General features: G+C 46.0%; 2 protein-coding genes and 1 long non-coding RNA gene across 4 annotated transcripts; 2 read left to right on the top strand and 1 right to left on the bottom strand.

The window, feature by feature from the left end:
* The first annotated feature begins 10,519 nt into the window (after positions 1 to 10,519).
* On the top strand, positions 10,520 to 15,618 carry Ufc1 (ubiquitin-fold modifier conjugating enzyme 1). Of its 2 annotated transcripts, none has more exons than XM_075989105.1 (6): positions 10,520 to 10,705; positions 13,959 to 14,026; positions 14,239 to 14,331; positions 14,599 to 14,675; positions 14,927 to 15,017; positions 15,190 to 15,618. In XM_075989105.1, exons 3-6 carry the CDS (start codon positions 14,317 to 14,319, stop codon positions 15,268 to 15,270), a joined length of 264 nt encoding a protein of 87 aa, XP_075845220.1. In that variant the 5' UTR covers positions 10,520 to 10,705; positions 13,959 to 14,026; positions 14,239 to 14,316; the 3' UTR covers positions 15,271 to 15,618. The 2 variants fall into 2 exon arrangements, with proteins under 2 accessions (XP_075845220.1, XP_075845219.1); XM_075989104.1 differs by having other exon boundaries at positions 10,522 to 10,879; positions 14,239 to 14,302.
* A 616-nt stretch (positions 15,619 to 16,234) lies between these two features.
* On the top strand, positions 16,235 to 22,153 carry Usp21 (ubiquitin specific peptidase 21). The gene is made up of 13 exons (XM_075989102.1): positions 16,235 to 16,440; positions 17,244 to 17,864; positions 18,629 to 18,688; positions 18,863 to 18,983; positions 19,189 to 19,300; positions 19,483 to 19,638; positions 20,110 to 20,174; positions 20,370 to 20,473; positions 20,657 to 20,743; positions 21,000 to 21,071; positions 21,283 to 21,397; positions 21,484 to 21,598; positions 21,805 to 22,153. Exons 2-13 carry the CDS (start codon positions 17,265 to 17,267, stop codon positions 21,893 to 21,895), a joined length of 1,698 nt encoding a protein of 565 aa, XP_075845217.1. The 5' UTR covers positions 16,235 to 16,440; positions 17,244 to 17,264; the 3' UTR covers positions 21,896 to 22,153.
* On the bottom strand, positions 20,428 to 22,720 carry LOC142858982 (uncharacterized). Its single transcript, XR_012912105.1, has 3 exons — positions 22,611 to 22,720; positions 22,169 to 22,254; positions 20,428 to 20,575 (listed from the first exon to the last, which is right to left on the bottom strand). It is a non-coding gene; the product is annotated as an uncharacterized LOC142858982 (long non-coding RNA).
* Positions 22,721 to 22,781: the final 61 nt, after the last annotated feature.

Raw genomic sequence — 22,781 nt, 5'->3', positions numbered from 1 at the left:
GGAGTTCAAGGCCAGCCTGGTCTACAAGAGCTAGTTCCAGGACAACTAGGACTGTTACACAGAGAAACCCTGTCTCTAAAAACAAAACAAACAAAAAAAAAGCACTAGTGGGACAAACCTAAGCTATAGGCTGAGCATTCATAATTAATAATAAGTCTCCATGTCATTTTTTTGTGAGCTAGTGCCCCAAAGGAAATTCCATTTACACTCTAACACAGTAAAACTGTATACAACAAGAATAATTACCAAGTAAGAATTACGTTTACAATATCCAATTCATTGTATTTGGCAATTTCGGAGAATATTCTATTGTCTTATCTATGTTAATGCCAGATGTGGAGGAAGCAATATAGGCGATGGGTGGTATGGAGAGATGAAGTAAGGATTTATGCAACAGAATGTAGGTTAAAATAAATGGGTTAATTTATAAGAGCTAGTGGGACAAGCCTAAGCTACGGCCAAGCTTTTATAATGTCTCCATGTTGATGGAGGAGGGTCATCTGTCTATGTGTTACTTTCATTGGTTAATAAAGAAACTGCCTTGGCTTTTTGATAGGGCAGGATTTAGATAAGTAGAATAGACAGAACAGAATGCTGGGAGGAAGAAGGCAGTGAGGCAGACACCATAGCTCTCCTCTCTGAGATGGATGCAGGTTAAGATCTTTCACGGTAAGCCACCACCTCGTGGTGCTACACAGATTACGAAATATGGGTTAAAGCAAGATGTGAGAATTGGCCAATAAGAGGATGAAACTAATGGGCCAGGCAGTGTTTAAATGAATATAATTTGTGTGTTGTTATTTCGGGGCATAAGCTAGCCAGGCGGCAGGAACACAGCCTGTCGCTCCTATTTCTACACCATGTCATTATTTGTAAGCTGGTGGCCCAAAGAAAAATCCAGCTATATATGTGTGTGTGATATTTATATCTGTGTGCACGGTCTATATGTATATATTCTTTAATATATATGTGTGTATGTGATGTGTGCCTATATGTAATATGTGTATGTATGTGTGATGTTATATATATGTGTGTGTGTGTGTGATATGTATAGCTGTGTACATAATGTGATATGTGTGTTGTATGTGATGTGAATGCAGCCATGCAGATACCAGGACGAATGTACGGAGGTCTGCAGTCCTTGTCTTATACCTCATTTGAGACAAGATTTCTTTTTGTCATTCACCACTGCAGTCAGGATAGCTGACCTATGAGCGTCTGAGGATTCTCCTGTCTGTACCTCCCATCTCCCCTTAGCAACACTAAGATTAGGATTCAGTCTTCTACATCTGGCTTTGGTGGGTTCTGAAGATTCAAATCCAGGGCTTTGTACTTGTGCAGTAACCTTTTTATCCTCTGATCCATGTCCCTAGCCTTGGTCATTTTTTTGATACAGAATATTGTTACGTAATGTAGGCTGATCTGGTATTCACTGTATAACCCAGAGTGGCCTCAAACTCATGATGCTCCTACTTCAGCCTATGAGTTCTGGGTTTATACATGTGTACCACCATGCACAGAGCTCTTGAATTTCTTTTCTTTTTCTTTTCTTTGTTTTTTGTTTGTTACTCAAGAAAGGATTTCTCTGTGTAGTCCTGGCTGGCCTGGAACTTAATCTGTAGACCAGGCTGGCTTCGAACTCACAGATATCCACCTGCCACAGCCTCCTGAGTGCTGGAATCAAAGGTTTGCATCACCACTGACCAGCTGAATTTCTTTTTTTATGATAATTACTTTCATATCAGCTCTTTCCTCCCCAAAGAATGTCTGCGCCTTTGTAAACCAAACGCTCTGACACACTAAACTCTATCAGGCTTTCTTTTGGGCTACCACTAGCTCCCAAATAAGACATGGAAACTTATTATCAGTTATGAATGCTTGGCTATATTTTGTGCATGTCCTACTAGCTCTTACTACTTAATTTAATCTGTTTCTCTTCATCTGTGTTTTGCCAAGGGCTTTTTACCTTTCTTTCATTCTGTATGTCCTATTTTTCCTGCTTCCTCTATGTCTGGCTGGCTTGCCCTGGGCATCTCCCACTCTTTCTCCCTTGTCTCTCTTCTCTCAAGCTTAGAGTCATCCTCCTGTTTATTCTGTCTGCCCACCAGCCCTGCCTATCAAGCATAAACTAACGTAACACGTCTTTACATAGTTAAAGCAATATAGTACAACACCAGGTGTCACTAGCTGCTGGGTAAAGGTGAAGTCACAGTGAAGGTTAAATTCTTCCAGGTTTGCAGCATGTTAATGAATGGATACAATTCCTCACTCTAGAGGCTGAGGCCAAAAAATCAAAAGTTTCTGGTTAGCCTAAGCTACCTAGACTGCCACCATTCCCAATCCCTTTGGTCCTTGCTGCTAATTGGGTCTGGAGGTGGTAGAAAAGCTCATGAATTGATTAAGGATATGAATTCTGGAGGCAGGCTGTTGTGGAATATTATTTTAACTTAGAAGAGATGTCTTATATTTGTTTATGCTGTGGGATATTACTTTTAACTGTGTAAAGCTGTTATGTTTGTTTATGCTACACTTGTTTATTATGTAAAGATGTGTTGCATTTGTTTCATTTTGCCTGCCTAAAGTACCTGATTGGCCTTATAAAAAGCTGAATGGGGCGGTGGTGGCGCACGCCTTTAATCCCAGCACTCGGGAGGCAGAGGTAGGCGAATCTCTGTGAGTTCGAGACCAGCTTGGTCTACAAGAGCTAGTTCCAGGACAGGCTCCAAAACCACAGAGAAACCCTGTCTCGAAAAAAAGCCCAAAAAAAAAAAAGCTGAATGGCAGGAGGATAGGCGGGGCTGCCCGACATAAAGAATAAATAGGAGGAAGAATCTAGACTGGAGAGGAGGAGGAGAAAATGAGGGCCAAAAAGAGGGAGATGCCCAGGGCCAGGCATCAGCGGCCAGCCAGCAGATACAGAGTGGGACAAAGAAAGGTCAAAAGCCCAAGGCAAAACATAAATGAAAAGAAACAGATTAAAATAAGAGCTAAGCTAAGGCCTGGCATTGAAAACTAGTAATAAGTGTATGTATCATGATTTGGGAACTGATTGATAGCACCAAAGAAAAAGCCTGGTACACCAGGCTATGCTTGGGACTGAAGAGCAGATCTGTCATTATATGTGAGGTTCATTGAATCTACTGTGCTTCTGTTTCTTTTCTGTTTTTCGTTTTGTTGTTAGTTGGTTGGTTAGTTTTGTTTTTCCCAGACAGGGTTTCTCGTGTAGCCCTGGCTGTCTCTGAGCCTAGCTCTGTAGACCAGGCTGAATTCAAACTCACAGAGATCCTCCTGCCTCTGCCTCTTGAGTAATGAGATGCCCAGCCTCTTTATATGTAATTGAAAATTATGAAAGTACCTAAGAAGAGCTGTTGTTAGTATTCAAGGAGTTAACATACATAAAATATTTAGGACCATACCTAGCACACAATAAACATCCTGTGAATTTAACTGTTTTCTTATCAAGTGATTATATGCATGAATCTAATAGTTTATAGCAATAATAAAGATCAAACTTTAATTTACAATACTTCATATTGATGTCCCCAGGATAATTAAAAGAAATTAACAGCCGGGCGGTGGTGGCGCACGCCTTTAATCCCAGCACTCGGGAGGCAGAGGCAGGCGGACCTCTGTGAGTTCGAGACCAACCTGGTCTACAAGAGCTAGTTCCAGGACAGGCTCCAAAACCACAGAGAAACCCTGTCTCGAAAAACCAAAAAAAAAAAAAGAAAAAAAAAGAAATTAACACTGGGCGGTGGTGGTGCACGCCTTTAATCCCAGCACTCGGGAAGGCAGAGGCAGGCCGATCTTTGTGAGTTTGAGGCCAGCCTGGTCTACAAGAGCTAGTTCCAGGACAGACTCCAAAGCTACAGAGAAACCCTGTCTCAAAAAAAAAAAAAAAAGAAAGAAAGAAAGAAAAAAGAAATAAATTACAAACTAAAGAAAACCAGCCTACAAATCACAATCCCAGAGAACCTAGACAACAATGAGGACCCTAAGAGAGACTTACATAGATCTAATCTACATGGGAAGTAGAAAAAGACAAGATCTACTGAGTAAGTTGGGAGCATGGGAACTTTGGGAGAGGGTTGAAGGGAAGGGGAGAGGCAGGGAGGGGAGCAGAGAAAAATGTAGAGCTCAATAAAAAAAAATCAATAAAATTAAAAAAAAAGAAATTACAAACTGGCTCCTTGTGTATACTGATATTCTACATCCCTACAATATAAGGAGCATTTCTCTATCCATCTTAAAGGATCTTCCAGAGCAGGGGCTGGAGAGATGGCTCAACAGCACCCACATGGCAGCTCACAACTGTCTGTAACTCTAAAAGGGTCCAGACCAATGCCTTAAGTTCACAAAGAACTCTCTTTGTCTCTGTTTTAATTTTGTTTTCCCCAATCCAATGTTTTTTTTCCTGATAAAACAGTCATTTCTCCTGTCCCACAAACTTGCTTGCCCTGTGATGACTGATAATGGCCCTACCAGAAACTCCGGAGCTTCCCCATTCACCAGCTGCACTCTTCAGCCAAACATCAGTCTTCCATCAGTGTGGTTTTAAGACTGAGTTAGTTATTCAACCAGACCTGCTCTTTGCTTAGATGTGTTACAATCATTTCCATTTCCATAAGGACAGGGACAGGGACTCTGAGTCCCTTGTGCACTACCTTATCTCCAACACCTAGAGTAGAGTAAGCTTTGGTTGTGGTTTTTTTTTTGTTGTTGTTGTTGTTTTGTTTTGTTTTCTTTTTTAAGGCACCTTTCTTGGAACTTGCTCTGTAGATGAGATTGGCCTCAAACAGAGATCCACCTATCTATGCCTCCCAAGTGCTGGGATTAAAGGTGTGCACCACCAGCTCCCTGCTAAGTAGGAATTCTTTAAACACATACTTATAGATGAGTTCCTCCTCTAAAAACAGGTGAACTTGAGGCCCTCCTTTAATCTTTTAGAATTTAGTTTCTAATAAATATTCTATAAGAATTTCTTAAAAACAAGTATAAACTAGCCGGGTGGTGGTAGTTTACGCCTTTAATCCCATCACTTGGGAGGCAGAGGCAGCTATAGATCTCTGAGTTTGTGGCCAGCCTGATCTACAGAGTGAGTTCCAGGATAGTCAGAGTTTCAGAGCAAAACTACCTCAAATAAAAATAAAACAAAAACCCAAAAAGAATAAATTCATAAGATATCATTTGAAGCTGGGCAGTGGTGGTGCACACGTTTAATTCCAGCACTTGGGAGGAGAGGCAGGTGGATCTTTCCTAGGTTCTAAGCCAGCCTGGTCTACAAGAACTCATTCAAGGACAGCTAGGACTGTTACACAGAGAAACCCTGTCTCGAAAAACCAGAGAGGGGGTGGGGAGAGAAAGAAACCACTTGAAAAGACTAAATTTGATAGTCCCCCTCCTGTTTTACCCTGGTTTGCACTCTGAAGCAATGAAGATCTTTGTCCTGCTAAGAGGGCTCTTTGTACCATATGTACTGATTAATGGTCTTGATTATTCGTCTACAAACTGATCTGAATTCTGGCTCCAGGTCAGAACATCTTACCTGGATGAGCCACTACCCCAGGTTTATTAGTTGTATTCAGGGACAGGCTTTTGCTGTAAACAGAATGCTGCCTGAATTCTCTGAGTGTGGCTTTCGGAAATATTTCTTCAAACTTGGACATGTTCATTGAAAGTTTAATCTCACATGGATCAGTGATTTTTTTTATCATTTTTGTGTGATGCATGTGCATAACACAACATCATATGTGAAACTTTGTGGAGTCGGTCCTTCTGTACACTGTGAAAATGTGTTGCTCTGATTGTTAATAAAAAGCTGATTGACCGATTGCTAGGCAAGGTTTTCGGGGCAGAGAGGATCCTGGGAAAAAGTTGGAGGAATCAGGAGGGATGCAGAGAGAAGCAAGAGAGATGAATGTGCTGTGTTGGAAGGAGGTGCTAACATTGGCAGAGGGTAAATAAGAAATACTGGTTAATTTAAATTTTTAAGAGTTAGCTAGTAACAGGCCTGAGCTCTTGGCTAAGCATTTATAATTAGTGTTAGACTCCATGTTGGTTATTGGGGAACTAGTAGGTTGGAAAGAAAAGTCTGCCTACACAGTCCCTCACTTTGATGTGGGTTCTTAGGGTCAAACTCAGGCTTGTGCTCTTGCCCTCTGAACCATCTCAGCAGCCCTGAACCAGTGATTTTTAAATATCAGTGGGTATGTCCCAATATCATAGTATGTTCAAAGAAAGTATTAAGTTTTTAAGTTAATTTTTTTTCTGTGTGAGTGTTTTGACTGCATGGTATATATGTGCATCCACATGCATGCCTCGTGTTCTGTGGGGGCCGGATTATACAGACCCATATTCCTACACTGTATGGCAGTCGGATTTCTGAGCAACCTGGCAAGGCACAATTTGAACCTACCACACAGAAGGTGGTCGCCTGGCCTTTTGATACTGAGACAGCCTGACACCATCCTAAGCAAGTGGTCAGGATCTGCTGATGTCGCTCTGCTCCTCCTGTTGTGATTTTGGAGGTCGCCTGGGAAAGAGGTGTTTCTCAGTCTACATGACAGAATAGGCATAGGTGTGGACATGACCACAGTCATTCTCCCCACTACCTGGAAAACACAATGCTAATGAACTTCCCCCTCAGTTTACGTTTTGATTTAAAAGCTGTTTGGATAGTAAATGCGGGTGATCTTCAGGATTTGAATGAACACTGAGACTCCTTCCCGATACGGTCGTGTAAACTGTGCTTCAATTATTCCCACACCTCCACGCTGGTATGAGAAATAGTTATGTCTAGGCTGGTCCTCAGGAGTGTTCATGAAGCCCCTCTGGAATTGAAATTATAGAAGGTGGAAGATGGTGAGCCACTGGATGCTGGGAATATACTATGTTCAAAAAGTTTAGATTCTCTCTCAGAATCAAAACCAGAGGTAGAAGGTCTGAAGAGAGGGCTTGTAGCAAGTCTTTCTCTGTATTGCCAACTCCCAAATAATGATACAAAGACTTATTAATTATGAAAGCTCAGCATATAGCTTAAGATTGTCCCACTAGCTCTTATAACTTAAATGAACCATTTATATTAATCTACATTTTGTCTTGTGGCTTTTTACCTCTCTTCCATCTTGCACTTCCTGTTTTCTCTCCATGTCCTCTGGTGTCTTTCCCAGAAATACTGCCTAACCTCTTCCTGCCTGGCAATTGGCCATTTAGCTCTGTATTAAACCAATCAGAAGGTGCCTTGACAAAGACACATCTTCACAGTGTACAAAAAAGATTATTCCAGGGACTGGAGGGAAGGCTCACCAGTTAAGAGTACTGGCTGCTCTTGCAGAGGACTTAGGTTCAATTCCCAGCACCCACATGGCAGCTAACAACTGTCTATAACTCCCAAGATATGACACCTTCACATAGAGATATATGCAGGCAAAACACCAATGCAAATAAAGTAAGATTAATTAAAAAAAAAATAACAGCCAGACGGTAGTGCTTTTAATCCCAGCACTTGGGAGGCAGAGGCAGGCAGATCTCTGAGAGTTCGAGGCCAGCCTGGGTACAGAGCGAGTTCCAGGACAGGCTCCAAAGCCACAGAGAAACCCTGTCTTGGCAAAAACATTATTCCACAGCAGTGGGTCAGTAGTTGCTGCTCTTGTAGAGGATGGGAGTTTGGTCCCAGCAGCCACGTGAGAATTCACAATTATAACTCGAGTTCCAGAGAACCTGATGTCATTTTTTTGGCCTCCGTGGGCATCAGGATGCATGTGGTATACATATATACAGGTAAAATACTCATACACATAAAAAATACTTAAATATATTTTCTAAAAGTGTTTTTTTAAAAAAAAGGTAGTACATGTAGAGATCCAACCAGGAATGTTGGGAAATGTTAGTATTTCTTTAGAGATGCATGTCACAGAATTAGAATAACCAAGGATAATTGTAAAACCTCATTTTTCATCTCTGTTCTCTGACCACATCACTGTGCCTACACCAAAAGTGAAATAAACCTTTATTTACCTTAGGAGATCTCTAGTAAATCATTACAAAGTTGTGTCTTAGCTGTATCTAATATCTTTACAAAGAAATTTATAGTGCGCTAGTAAGATAAAAACCCTCAGGCGGGTGGGTGGTAATAGCACACACCTTTAATCCCAGCACTCGGGAGACAGAGGCAGGTGGGGCTCCGTAAGTTTGAGGCCAGCCTGGTCTACATGAGCTGCTTCCAAGACAGCTAGGACTGTTAGAGAAACTCTGTCTCAAAAAAAACCAAAAAAACAAAAACAAAAAAAAAAACTAAACAAATAAATCAATAATTAAAAATGCACCTGTGGCCGGGCGTTGGTGGTGCACGCCTTTAATCCCAGCACTCGGGAGGCAGAGGCAGGTGGATCTCTGTGAGTTCGAGGCCAGCCTGGTCTACAAGAGCTAGTTCCAGGACAGGAACCAAAAGCTACAGAGAAATCCTGTCTCGAAAAATCAAAAAAAAAAAAATGCACCTGTGTGGTTTTTATTTCTTCTCGTTTTGTTTTGTTTTGTGGACTGAAGAAATGGCTCAGCAGTTAAAAATACTTGCTACTCTCACAGAAGACAGGTTTACTTCTTAGCACCCACATGGAAGTAATGTCTGTTACTGTAATGTCATTTTCAGGGGCGTTGCATGTACATGGTATCTTACATGCATTCAAGCAAAACACATAAAATACAAACAAATAGGCCAGGTGTAATGGTACATGCCTTTAATCCTACCACTTCGTATCTCTGTGAGTTCAAGGCCAGCCTGGTGTACAGAATGAACTCCGGGGTGACCGGGTCTGTTACACAGAAAAACCCTGTCTTGAGGGGAAAAAAAACAAACCACAAACAAAAATTTAAATTTTAGTTGAAGGGGCACACACGCCACAACACATGTACATAGGCCAGAGGACAACTTGTGGAGTTGGTTTTCTCCTTCCTTCCATATGTGGGTTCCAGGGATGGCTCAGGTGCCAGGCTTGGGCTACAAGCACCTATACCCACTTGAGCCATTTCCACATTTGTTCTTGTTTTCTTTGAGACGGGATCTGCTGCCTGTGTAGACTCAAACTCAGAAGTGTGCACCGCCACAGCTGCCACATAGGGGCGTTTGCTTGTTTTAGATTGAGTTGCAGCAATCTTCCTGTCTTGCCCCACCCCACCGCAGCCCATGCTAGGATAACCAGTGCGGGCCACTGTGTCCCAGTGAGATTTCTTAGCATCAAATGAGTTTGGAAATTACCCGACGGCACTTGGGGGACAGGCAGGCTGCTCTCTGCGTCGGAGGCCGGCCTGGTCTACATAGTGAGAACCTGTCTCAAAATCAACAAAACGTTACCAGAAGACTTGTCTTAAGCGAAGAATCGGCACTCAGTGTCTGTCCTCTAACCATTCGGGAGAATTCATCCTGGACCAAATATGTCTATATACTTAGTGCATAGCACACAAAAGATATTCAGTAACTCTTTTCAAAATGTTTTATCTTGGGCTGGAGAGATGGCTCAGTGGTTAAGAGCATTGCCTGCTCTTCCAAAGGTCTTGAGTTCAATTCCCAGCAACCACATTGTGGCTCACAACCATCTGTAATGAGGTCTGGCGCCCTCTTCTGGCCTGTAGGCATACAGACAGAACATTGTATACTAAATAAATAAATAAATATTAAAAAAATGTTTTATCTTTCAGTTGGTTTTAAAACATAGACACATTCATTATTTTACATAAGCAAGAAGAGTTCCAGGCCATCCTATGTGAGACTCTGTCCCCTTTAAAAACAAACAAGCAAGGACATATGCTCATTTTTGTTCATAGCAGCTGTTTGTCATAGCCAGAACCTGGAAACAACCTAAATGTCCCTCGACCGAAGAATGGATAAGGAAAAATGTGGTACATTTACACAATGGAGTACTACACACAGCAGAAAAATTAATGACATCTTGAATTTTGCAGGCAAATGAATGGAGCTAGAAAACATTATTTTGAGTGAGGTAACCCAGACACAGAAAGACAATGATCACATGTACTCACTCATAGGTAGTTTTTAAACATAAAGCAAAGAAAGCCAGCCTACAAACCACAATCCCAGAGACCTTAGACCACAATGAGGACACTAAGAGAGACTTACATAGATCTAATCTACATGGGAAGTAGAAAGTAGAAAAAGACAAGATCTCCTGGGTAAATTGGGAGCATGGGGATCCTGGGGGAGGGTTGAAGGGGAGGGGAGCAGAGAAAAATGTAAGCTCAATAAAAAATCAATTAAAAAAATACAAAAAAAAACACACCCAAACAAGCACGTGTACTTCCTGATTAGGTGCTGTTCGTTTTTCAGGGCAGGTATTGTATAAACTAAGGAAGTAACTCTGAGCACAAACACGTAAATTGTACATTCTAAGAGACAATACTTTGAAAAGTGTCTCGAAAAACATGAAATTCTAACTACTTTCCTGGTTTGGGAAGGTCGTGGGCTTTTCCAAGATTGCTTCTGAGCATGAGCGGAAGTCACTCTTTGAGCTGTCTCCGGTGTGGTTTAATGATAGGTGCCATATTCTGGACGGAGTAACCCGTCTTCATTCTGTTCTTCCGGAGGCTCACACCAGAGGGTCTATTTTCTTACAAGAAAATAGAGTGCATTCAGAGACGGCTTTAAGGCAACACAACGTCTCATCTTCCCATAGTAAAGATGGCGAAGCACTGAGTAAGTAACAAGCAACTCCACTTCCGCATTTTTCTTGTGCCCTGATCCAAGATGGCGGATGAGGCTACCCGGCGGGTCGTGTCCGAGATCCCGGTGCTGAAGACTAACGCCGGACCCCGAGATCGGGAATTGTGGGTGCAGCGACTAAAGGAGGAATATCAGTCCCTTATCCGGGTCAGTTTTACTGCTGCGGTTGACCGCGTAGCAAAGGGGTGGCGGGGAATCAGGTGTTCTCAGAAATTGGCTCCGTGTGGAAGCCGCTTCCGGTTTTTAAGTTATAAATTCATAGAAATGCAACTATTTGGGAGTCTGGGGGGGTTACGGGTGGACGGAGGGTTGGATAAAGAAGAGACTCTGGTTAGGTGTACAGTAGGACTAGACCTTGAAGGAAAAAACAGCAGTGTTCCTGGAAGGTGACGTGTCGCTCCCGCTCCAGGTGTTTGCTCTACTGAATGTAGAAATGGGGGTCAAAAGCGCTTCTTAGAGCCCGAGGTCTCAGCCCATCACTGCTCCTCTTTCATTCTTCGTGATGAAATTAATGGAATGAATGAAAGGAATGAATGTCAGAACTGAAAGCGTAAGGCGTTAGATTGGTGCCTCTACGTATAAAATAGCCATCTTTTCAGCTAATCTGTTGTGTCAAGAGAAAGATTACACCCCTTATGGTGGTTTCTGTCAGCTCTTCTTTCTTATATATTGCTTCACTGAGAAACTGGCTGAGTGCTTGCGTAGCAGGGTTCCACTACCCCTAGCACCTCATAGACTGGAGTGACTCGTGCATTCTCAGCACCCAGGATGTGGAGGCAAGAGGATTGGAAGTACAGGTCATTCTGGACTATACGAGACCCTGCCTCAAACACAACAATAAAACATTTATTGTGTTCCTAGTACCCTGGAAGGTATACAAAGCCACTAAGAAGGGTCCTACTAAGGTCGACAGAAATAGTATTTAAGTGGAAAGACAGACATAACTAGTATATTTTGAGAGTATGGGGAGGGATGTGTAATTCAACTTTAGTTTGCTAAGGTAAGGATACTCAGAAGTGATAAAACTTGGGGGCTGGAGAGACGGCTCAGAGGTTCAGAGCACTGGCCCCTCTTCCAGAGGTCATGAGTTCAATGGTAACCACATGGTGGCTCACAACCATGTATAATGAGATCTGATGCCTTCTTCTGGTGTGCAGGCATGCATGCAGATAGAACACTGTGTACATAATAAATAAATCTTTTTTAAAAAGTGGTAAAGCTTGAATTGAAACTTAAGCTATAAACACAGGGGCGAGAGAGAGATGGCTCAGTTTGTAGAGATGGGCTACTCAACCTGACAACCTGAGTTTGGCCCCTGGAACCCACATGAAGAGAACAGGATCCTTTGAGTGTCCTCTGGCTACCACATGCACAGTCTTGACATGGATACACACAGACACGCAGCTAAAACATAAAGATAGGAAAAAGAAGGACAGAGGCTAGAGAGGTAGCTCACTTACTGCCCTTGCAGAGGACCTGGTTTGGTTCCCTGCACTTAAGTGGTGGCTCACAGTTATCCAGTTTTAGGGGTTCTGATGCCCTCTTCGAGTCTCCTCCTCAGGTACCATGTGCACGTGTGGTATATACAGGCAGAAAAAAAGATCACTCACACACATAGATATTTTTAAGAGTTTTGTTTTTATTTTTTGTTTTGCAAAGAAAAAAAGAACAATATAAGGACAGCGTGGGCAAAGGAATGCAAGCTAGCAACAGCATGCTATAAGCTGGGATCCTATAATTGCAGCAGTTGTGATGCTGAGGCAGAAAAATTTCAGGTCTGAGGCCAGCCTGGACAGTTTCAAAGCCTTCCTGGGTTACAGAATGAGTTCAAGGCCAGCCTGAGGAATTTAGTGAGGTCCTATCAAGAAAAGAAAAAGTAAAAATTGGGCTAAGGCTGGATGTCGTTGTACATACCTATAAACCCAGTATGGGGGAAGCAGAGGCAGAAGGATTTCACTGACTTTATTGCCAGCCCTGGCTACAGAGAGACCTTGTAACAGGCAAATAGCAGAAACTAAAGTCAGCAGGACATCATGAAATATTAGTGGGGAAAGGAAAAGGAAGGTCAAGGATGAAGGCTGGTCTTTTGGTTTAGTGACTGAATGAGACTGCCTCCTGAAATTGAGAACTTGCATGGTGGTTCACACCTGTTATTCCAGCACTCAGGAGGGGCAGGAGGATCAAAATGTCAAGGTCATTCTTAATTATAAAATGTTGGTTGGGCAGGAGTCCCTGAAGTGGAAGAGGTGAGGGATACAATATAAAATCCAGATGGGAGTGCTGAGTTTCTGTTTTCTGTTAGATAAAGGTATAAATTGAAGCCAGACAGTGGTTGTAAATACCTTTAAAACCAGCACTGGGGAGGCAGAGGTGGGTAGGTGAGTGGATCTCTGTGAGTTCAAGGCCAGCCTGGGCTACAAAACAATTCCAGGACAGCCAGGGCAACACAGAGAAACCCTGTCTTAAAAAATTAAATAAATAAATAAATAAATAAATGGAATAAACTGAAACACGGAGTTGAATACTAGAACCTGAAGTTCTGGTTTGAGTCACTAACTTGTGGCTGCTAATGAAAGCTAGCACAGGGCCCTCCAGGAACAACGTAGATGGTAAAGTGAGTTTGGGGCTGAGGACAGGTATATCAGAAGTGAGAAAATAACCCGATGAGTCTCCAAACATTTTGTGCTTGCTATACTGTGGGAAACCTGGACATTCTGTTCTCTATGCTGGGAAAGCACCCAGCTTACATGTGTATCCTTTTCTTTCATTTTGTTTATGTCTGAAAAGTTGTGAAAAATGTACTAAAACAGAAAATAGTCATACTTTTGAAGAGGGGCAACCCTTGACTCTAGCTCCCCCCTACACTTTTTTTTTTAAGGTTTATTTATTGTATTATATATACTGTGTTCTGCCTGCATGCCAGAAGAGGGCATCAGATCCCATTATAGATGATTGTGAGTCACCATGTTACTGGGAATCGAACTCAGGACCTCTAGAAAAGCAGCCAGTTCCCTTAACCTCTGAGCCATCTCTCCAGAAACCCCCCCCCCGTTTTTTTTTGTACAGATTTTCTCTGAATAGTTCTTTGGACAGGAACTTACTTTGTAGACCAGGCTGGCCTTAAACTCAGAGATCCCCCTGCCTCTGCCTCCTATGCTAGCATCAAAGGTGTGTGCTATCACTTCCTGGCTCCAGCTCCTTCTAACATTTCATTTTCTGCTTTCAGTATGTGGAGAACAACAAGAATTCAGACAATGATTGGTTCCGACTGGAGTCCAACAAGGAAGGGACCCGGTAAGCAGACCCTCTTGGGAGGTATGAGTGGGATCCTTACCTGGCTTAAGCAATTTGTTATCCAATAACCAACCCAAAGCTGCCATGCCATGCATCAGTTTAGAGTTCCCTAATTCCTGACCTCTGAGTCTTCCTGCTTGGTGGCCTAAACAGATGTCATTTGAGTATGATCGGAATGGGCTGACTAGACTGAGGTTTGGTCTTTGTTCCAGGTGGTTTGGAAAATGCTGGTACATCCATGACCTCCTCAAATATGAGTTTGACATCGAGTTTGACGTGAGTGTGATAGAATGGGAAGTATGAAGGTTAGTAGAAAGGGATTGATCAGATGATTGTTAGCAAGCTAAACTTTTTTGAAGGGACTAAATAAAACTTTTTAAACGGGAGGGGAAAGCTGAGGTTTGAAGCAGATAAGTAACAGTTGCTAATCTCTATGTCTCGAATCCTTAGCCTGTACATGTCGCTTGGGGGATCTGCTGAATAAGCAGTCCAAACAAGGAATGTGTATGTTTAATTAGACTAGTTCATTTCTCTCTTGATTCTGTTTTATTAAGGCTTTGTAATTTCTCCAGATTCCTATCACATATCCCACTACTGCTCCAGAAATTGCAGTCCCTGAGCTGGATGGAAAGACAGCAAAGATGTACAGGTAGGCCTTGGCTAGGAGGTGAGAAAGAGCAAGGAAAGCCTTAGGGAGGAGCTCAAGAGACAGAGGGTTTCCCCAGAGGGTACTACTCCAGAGTCTGGAGGGAGTCTAGATTTTCCTGTGCCACGCCTATGCAAAGTGCTTAGCTGACCCTGTTCACAGTTCTGAGCGCTAATCTTCCTGTGTTCCCAAGAGGCTGCTACACATTATGGCTAGTTTTTTATGTCAACACCTTCTTTTCGTCCTCCTCATAGGGGTGGCAAAATATGTCTGACTGATCATTTCAAACCTTTGTGGGCCAGGAATGTGCCCAAGTTTGGACTAGCTCATCTCATGGCCCTAGGGGTAAGTTTTTTTTCTTGGATTATGAGAGGAAGAGGGAGGGTTCGTAGCTGAGACAAAGGGAGTAACGGTGCTGCCACTTGGGCATGCTCTAGAGTCTCTGGGAAGGAGGGCCAGGTGCAACAAGGGGCATTGACTATGATAGTAACCTCACAGGGTCTCCCTTGTATTGCAGCTGGGTCCTTGGCTGGCCGTGGAAGTCCCTGATCTGATTCAGAAGGGTGTAATCCAGCACAAAGAAAAATGCAATCAATGAAGGAGCAAGCCACCGAGGCAGGACAGTGGAACTTGATGGGCTATATTCCTGTTTTCTTGTGAATTTTTCTCCTAACTCATGATTCTTTCACGGGTCACCTCTGGCTGTTACAAAGTAGCTATAGGTGGAGGGGGGAGGGGAACAAAAGCCAACAATAGGGTGAGGTCACAAAGTTTCTAAGATAAGCTGTACAGGAAGGTAAAAGACTTGGACCTTGAAAGAGACAGTTTGCACCCCTTCTGCAAGTGGAACCCTGGAGGCATCTTGGAGGCACAGGGCGTTAACTGACAGCTCATGGCTTTTTTGGTTTCTGGAAACAACCTGTCAATAAAAGCTGCTTCCGATGTATGTAGCCTGTGGTTCTCACTGATGACTATTACAAGATGAACAAGCAAAACACGGAGGGACATGAACACCTACACTAGGTTGGGAGGGGGAAATGAATGTCCTTTCAAGGGATAACAAATGGAAGAGAAAATCCGTTTCTTTTCACTGTCGTTGAGATTTGCGTTTACCCTTTAGCGATGAGCCATGTTTTCCTTACTGCCTGAGCCTGCAAAGCGGCTTGAAGAATGGGTTTTACAGGTTTGACATTCTATGCCCACTAGGGATCTCTCATGCCTAGGTGGAGTGCTAAATGCTTCACTATTGGTTTTCTGGCTGGAGCTGGACCTGGCATGCAGCTTTCCATGCTGCATCCCTTTTGTTTGGAAAGAAGCCCTTGCAAGTCCTTCCGTTATTCGATGTTTCGGCTCTTCATCCCTTTGGACCACATGAAGGGATGGGGGCCCCTGCCCTCTAGGACTTGCAGCAATGGTTTAAAGACCACCAACCAGCAGGGCCGGGAACTAATGGTTCTAAAGTTGGCTGCGTTTCCATGGTGTCGGTCGGGGAGCCGTGGGGGCGGGCTCACGCAAGCGCCGAGGAGGTGGGTGGGAGGATTCCGAGAGTGGGCGCGCAGGCGCCTTAAGAGATTGTGAAGCCGGTGGCCGGTGGCCGGGCGGCACCAACAAAGATGGCGGTGGCCCTTGCGGCGGGAGCAAGCTGGGCAACAGCTGCGGCTAAAGCTGCAGCCCGGCCCGCGGGGAGGCTGTTCGGGGTTCGGAGGGGGTGGCCCTGAGCTGGAGCTGGACCCCGGCTGGCCTCCCCCGCCGCCTCACCGGGGGACAGGTATTGGCCGGGACCTTATGGCGGGGTGGGGTGGGGTGGAGTGGGGGAGCTGAGGGAGGACGGATCCAGACCCCAGAGGACGTTCATCACAAAGGGAGAGGCTCGCGGTGCCCAGCGAGGCCTGGGAAAACCGAGCTGGAGGAACAGCATTCTCGGACCGCGGGGAATATGCCGCCGGACCCCGTAGCCAATCAGCGGCCTCGGCCTTTCTGCCCTCGAGGGGGGCGGACCCGGGTAAAACCCCCCGCTGTGATGGGAGAGGTTCAGAAATTAGGGGTCAAGTAGTTCGTCCTCCATCTCAAACCATTGCCCCCTGGGCTCAGCTATCTAGTGGGGGCCCAGAACTGGAGAGGGAATGGATTGCAAATCACCCATTTAATCGGCTTCATTTGCAACCCAGAGGGGCAAGGGTTGAGGTTGGAGTGCTGTCTTTTGGACTGATTCCTGCATCCAGGGTCCCAGGTCTGGGGTATATCTCACTTGACTACCAGATATGAGGGTTTTTAGGAGTTTGTAGATTATAAAAACAGCTGAAATTGGGACTACCACTGGCTTTTCAATAAATCTGTATTCTATAGAGGGGGTGGGGCGTGAAAGGTCAAAATGATGGGCTACTATTCAGTCATTAGTTTATTCAAGGGATACTAAGGATTTCCTTTATGTCAAACATTGCTAAGTTCTGGGGATGCAAGAATTGATTTTATAGACGTGATTCATGCCTTCGGTACATGTAGAGGCCAGCTTGCATAGTAGCCTGTATCTTATCTCCCTTACTAATTCAAATGCTGATCCTCTGTTCTCAGGTCCAGCCTGTGGTGTCCACAATGCCCCAGGCTTCTGAGCACCGCCTGGGCAGGACTCGAGAGCCACCTGTCAATGTACAGCCCCGAGTGGGAGCCAAGATACCATTTCCTCCCCGGGCCCGCAGCAAGGAGCGCCGAAACCCAGTTCCTGGGCCAAACCCCATGTTACGACCTTTGCCACCCAGACCATGTCCCCCAGATGAAAGGCTCAAGAAACTGGAACTGGGTCGGGGTCGGACCTCAGGCTCTCGTCCTAGAGGCCCCCTTCGAGCAGATCATGGGGTTCCCTTGCCTGGCTCACCGCCCCCAACTGTGGCTCTGCCTCTCCCATCCCGGACCAATTTAGCCCGTTCCAAGTCTGTGAGCAGTGGGGACTTGCGTCCAATGGGGATTGCCTCGGGAGGGCACCGTGGCACCGGCGAGCTAGGGGCTGCACTGAGCCGCTTGGCACTCCGGCCTGAGCCGCCCACTTTGAGACGTAGCACTTCTCTCCGGCGTCTTGGGGGCTTCCCTGGCCCCCCTACCCTGCTCAGCATACGGACAGAGCCCCCTACTTCCCATGGCTCCTTCCACATGATATCTGCCCGACCCTCTGAGCCTTTCTACTCTGATGACAAGATGGTGAGGACTTGCCAGCACACGTGGGCTCCCATGACCATGTTCCTCTTGCCTTCAACTCTCTTGTCTTGATATGGCTTTCTTGTTCCCTTCTCCAAGTTCCCTTGTCAACCCCTTATTACACCAGTGGACTCTTCTCCTTTCTGAGGCCTTCTAGATATTATTTTGGGTTGTATGTGATTCTTCAACTCCATGTGCCATTCTGGTCCGTAGGGAATTAACTATTTAGAATTCTTCTTTAGGTCCTTAGGCCTGCCCGTTTAAGGCAATTTCTCTCCTAGGACTGGGCCTAGACCTAATTAATCCCTGGGTTGAAGAGGGGCGGAGTTAGAGCACCTGGGCTGAGAAGGGGCGGGGTTAGAGCATCTATTGCTACCGTTGCCCATTTCCTGAGCTAAGTGAGCTAAGCTGCTTGCAGTTGGAGCCAGCGGGACAGGGTGCAAGAAGGGGCCACGGGGGCAGGAGGGGGATTTGGGGGCAGTAAAGTGGGGGTGGGGAGCAGCTGGGCAACCATGCCAGTGCTTGGGGAATTGCCTCAGGAGCTGCAGCGCCGGCTAGCTGGGCAGCGGAGTAAATGGGGAATAGGTGTGACAGCCATGGCTGAGTCTGTGGTACACTCAGCTGTGATGGGTTTACTACTCATGACCAATGAGGTAGGAGGACCAGGGAGGGCAAAAGGGTCTCCCGAATAGGGTGGGGGAGACAGACATTCAGCAACATGCTGTTGAAAGTGCCGTCTAGAAAATGACTGTACTCTGACCTTCTAGGCTCATCACACCCTGCTTCTGGGCTCTGGTCATGTTGGCCTCCGAAATCTGGGAAATACAGTAAGAGCCATTTTCCTGTTCTTTCCTCTGTAAAGGGAGTGTGAAATGGTGTTGGGGGTGGAGCCAGCCTGCGAGTTTGGGGAAGGCACACAGGAGAGCACTGACCTCTCCTGAAGGCTGGTTGGACCCCAGACTGGAAAGGTAATGGCGGTGTCCCCGCTGCTGCTTCCCCAGTGTTTCCTGAACGCCGTGCTACAGTGTTTGAGTAGCACAAGGCCTCTTCGAGACTTTTGTCTTCGGAGGGACTTCCGACAAGAGGTCCCTGGAGGAGGCCGAGCCCAGGAGCTCACGGAAGGTGGGCAACGTCCTTCTGATTCTTCTGTATACTTCCCCCTATCCTTTCAATTCTATACCCCAGGACCTATGGTTCCCAGCCCTTCAATCTGACACATCCATTTTCTGGGTTCCTCCTTTCTAGAGGTTTTCTCTCCACGGACTCTCCTCTTGCCTGCTCTTCTAGACACTAACCTTTGTAACCTTCCCCACTGTCACACCAACAGCCTTTGCAGATGTGATTGGTGCCCTCTGGCACCCTGACTCCTGTGAAGCTGTGAATCCTACTCGATTCCGGGCTGTCTTCCAGAAATACGTTCCCTCCTTCTCTGGATACAGGTGGGGAAACTGAGAAGATGGAAGTTCTCTCTGACTGGGGCTGGGGCCAAGCAGGGGCTACAGCTCCATCGTTCGGAGCCTTGAGAATTTCTGCACTGAGGATATAGGGACCCATATTTGGGCAGGGAATACTGTCTGTGGACTAAGAGGGAATCATTTGCTCATATTCTGTCTGGCTGTAGCCAGCAGGATGCCCAAGAGTTTCTGAAGCTCCTCATGGAGCGGTTGCATCTTGAAATCAACCGACGAGGCCGCCGGGCACCACCAATCCTGGCCAGTGGTCCAGTTCCCTCTCCACCTCGCCGAGGAGGGGCTCTGCATGAAGAACCAGAATTAAGGTAAAGGTTGCTCCCCCTTGCTCCTCTCCCCAGTAGCAATCAGTCGTCACAGAACTGAGCTAACTGAAACTGGAAATGTGGGGCCTTGGGGAGACCCTTTAGCATAGAAACATAAATGGTTTGTCAGTACAGGAAAGGACAGAAGGGAGGAGGAGGGGGGAAACTGAAGGATGCAGATAGAGGCATAAAATAGAGTTGGAGGTGTCACTAAATTGGGAAAGGAGGGATCTTTTACAATAAAATATACCAATGGGCTTGCAGAGGTGGGACGGCACTTTTCCTTTATAGACTTTTCCTCATCCTAGACTTCCCCAGAAAGTTCTTGAAAGAATTACTCCTTTGACTAGAAATTTAGGGAAGGAGCTGGAATGCGAATAGGGAACAGGGCTCTGGATAATTTCAATGGGTTGGGGGTACCCAATATTATAACTCTCTCATGGGTGCTCCCTCCCTTCCCTTGATCTGTGGTAGTGACGATGATCGAGCCAACTTAATGTGGAAGCGGTACCTGGAGCGAGAAGACAGCAAGATCGTGGGTATGGAATGGGCAAAACTGGGGGTTTGGGCTTGGGAGAGGAATGAGAGCGAGGCTGGGTGATGATGGGAAGTGGTTGTAGAGCCGGGTGGTGGCAGTGTTGAAGTCAGAAAGGCAGGTCCAGCAAGGGCAGGATTCCGAGAGAGCACCTTTGACGTCCAATAGTGACTTTCTCCTGCTTTTTGCTTCTATCCAGACCTATTTGTAGGCCAGCTGAAAAGTTGCCTCAAGTGCCAGGCCTGTGGGTATCGCTCCACGACCTTCGAGGTTTTTTGTGATCTGTCGCTGCCCATCCCCAAGGTGGGATTCCGGAGGGTTCCAGGAGTGGATGAAACATGGGTTCTGTGACCCAGCCCTACGTGTGGGTGGGAACCATGTGGGCCTCTAAAGCAGAATTGAAGCCTGGATTATGAAAAGATAAAAAAGATTTAAAAAGAAAGAAAGAAATTCAGAACATGCTGACCCTTCCTTCCTTCCCCCCAGAAAGGATTTGCTGGGGGCAAAGTGTCTCTGCGGGACTGTTTCAGCCTTTTCACCAAGGAAGAAGAGCTGGAGTCGGAAAATGCCCCAGTATGTGGGGGGTTTACAATGGTGGGAGACACGTGGGAGTCTGTCTGGATAAAAGGAGATGCCTACTTCCTTAGTTGGGAGTAACAGTTACATGTCTGGGTGTGTTAAAGTTAGGGCCTCAGATATGCTGTAATATGCCTAAGTGGGGGGAGGGGCAAAGCAATGAGAAACGTACTAAATTTATATGTGAAGTGGGGTGTCAAAAACGAGCTGAGGTGAGAACACATCGACCTAACACTATTTGCTGTTTACTTAGGTGTGTGACCGATGCCGGCAGAAAACACGAAGTACCAAAAAGTTGACAGTACAAAGATTCCCCCGCATCCTCGTGCTCCATATCCTAATCCTGGCGTTCTTATTCCTCTAGGGCATCTCCCATACATTCTGTTTCCTCACCTTCATTGAGTTTTTCTTGAGAAAAACCTGCCACCCCAACTCTCTTTGCCATCTTTCAGGACATGTTGGGGGAATAGAGGGTACTGAATTTCTTACTGCAGCTCCCTTAGAGACCCTCAGCCTCCCAAATGCTCCTTAACCAGGGCTTAGATCTGAATCGATTTTCCACCTCCCGAGGCTCCATCAAGAAAAGTTCAGTAGGTGTAGACTTCCCGTTGCAGCGACTGAGCCTAGGGGACTTTGCCAGTGACAAAGTGGGTGAGTCTGGTGGGGAATGCCCTGCGGCACCTTCAGGGGCGGGGCACAACTCTTGATTGTAGAAACTGACCTTGTCTAACCCGCAGGAAGCCCTATCTACCAGCTGTACGCTCTTTGCAACCACTCGGGTAGTGTCCACTACGGACACTACACAGCCCTGTGCCGGTGCCAGACTGGTTGGCATGTCTACAATGACTCCCGGTGAGCACAGCCTCTTATTAAACTGCCCCATCGCACTGCAGCCCTGGCACCCTCCCCTCCTCTGAGACCCCAAAAGATGAGCTCCTGACAAAGGCTGGGTGGAGTCTCTCCTGAGCGCCACATGGGTACTCTGAGTTGAGGCCTGTAGGGAGGAGGGGGAACACACAGGAATAACTACAACTACTCCCTATTTCCCTTCTTCGTAGTGTCTCCCCTGTCAGTGAAAATCAGGTGGCGTCCAGTGAGGGCTACGTGCTGTTCTACCAACTGATGCAGGAGCCGCCGCGGTGCCTGTGACACCATCTTGAAGCCCTGGCACCTGTGAAAACCTTTTCAACACCCTTAAGCCCCCAGGCTCCCCATTTACCTCAGAGACGTCTATTTTTGTGTCTTTTTAATCGGGGAGGGGGGTGGTTGTAGCTCCCATTATTTTTTTTATTAAGAAGCACCCTTTCACCTTGTTTCCTGTCCCATGTACAGAGCTCACCAGGCCCTTGACCATGTACAGCCCCCAGACCTCTGCAATCTCACTTTTTGTGAATAAATTTAATAAGAAAAAGTGATGTTCACCTTTATATTTGCGGATAAGAGGGAATGGATATCCAGCATTTGGTTCAACTGGAGCCCAATTCCGTCTCTGAACAGGAGGGGGCGCTCTCAGAGCAGAAGGAAAAGAACAGGGATTGAGTAGGCCAACACTCGTGCCCTAACGGAGTTTTAGTATTACTCGGAAGAAAAACCTTGAGACTTGAAGCGGCGGAGAGGCCTAAAACTAGAGCGCAGGCATTGGCATGCCGGGTTTTGCCGGCGAGGGGAACTGCCCCTCGAGAGCAAAGCACCCAAGAACCCCTGTTGACAAACACTGGTTTCGTTGCCGGGTGGCCTTTGCTCCCGTAGGCCCTGACTGTTGCTAACATCAAAGAGCTGTTTATGGAACCACCTCCCCACGGACAGGCCTCCAAGTGTCTCTCTCCAACCAGGGCTCATGGGGCCCTCCCTCCAGGGTTCTCACCACAAGCCTAGGAAGCTTGAGCTGGGGAATGCTAACTCCCGGATTCAGCTTTTCACTGCCTTGGCCCTGGGGAAGGCGGTGCCGGCTACTGCAACTAACTTCGAGTAGGCAAAGAACCGGTTAACCGGGTAGCGGACTCTGGACGTAACTGCAGCTCCGTTGGCAACGTCA

This window comes from Microtus pennsylvanicus, chromosome 10, assembly GCF_037038515.1.
Source record: "Microtus pennsylvanicus isolate mMicPen1 chromosome 10, mMicPen1.hap1, whole genome shotgun sequence".
Taxonomy (NCBI): domain Eukaryota; kingdom Metazoa; phylum Chordata; class Mammalia; order Rodentia; family Cricetidae; genus Microtus; species Microtus pennsylvanicus.
The sequence above is the reverse complement of the archived record's forward strand: the minus strand, read 5'-3'. Positions and strand labels throughout refer to the sequence as shown.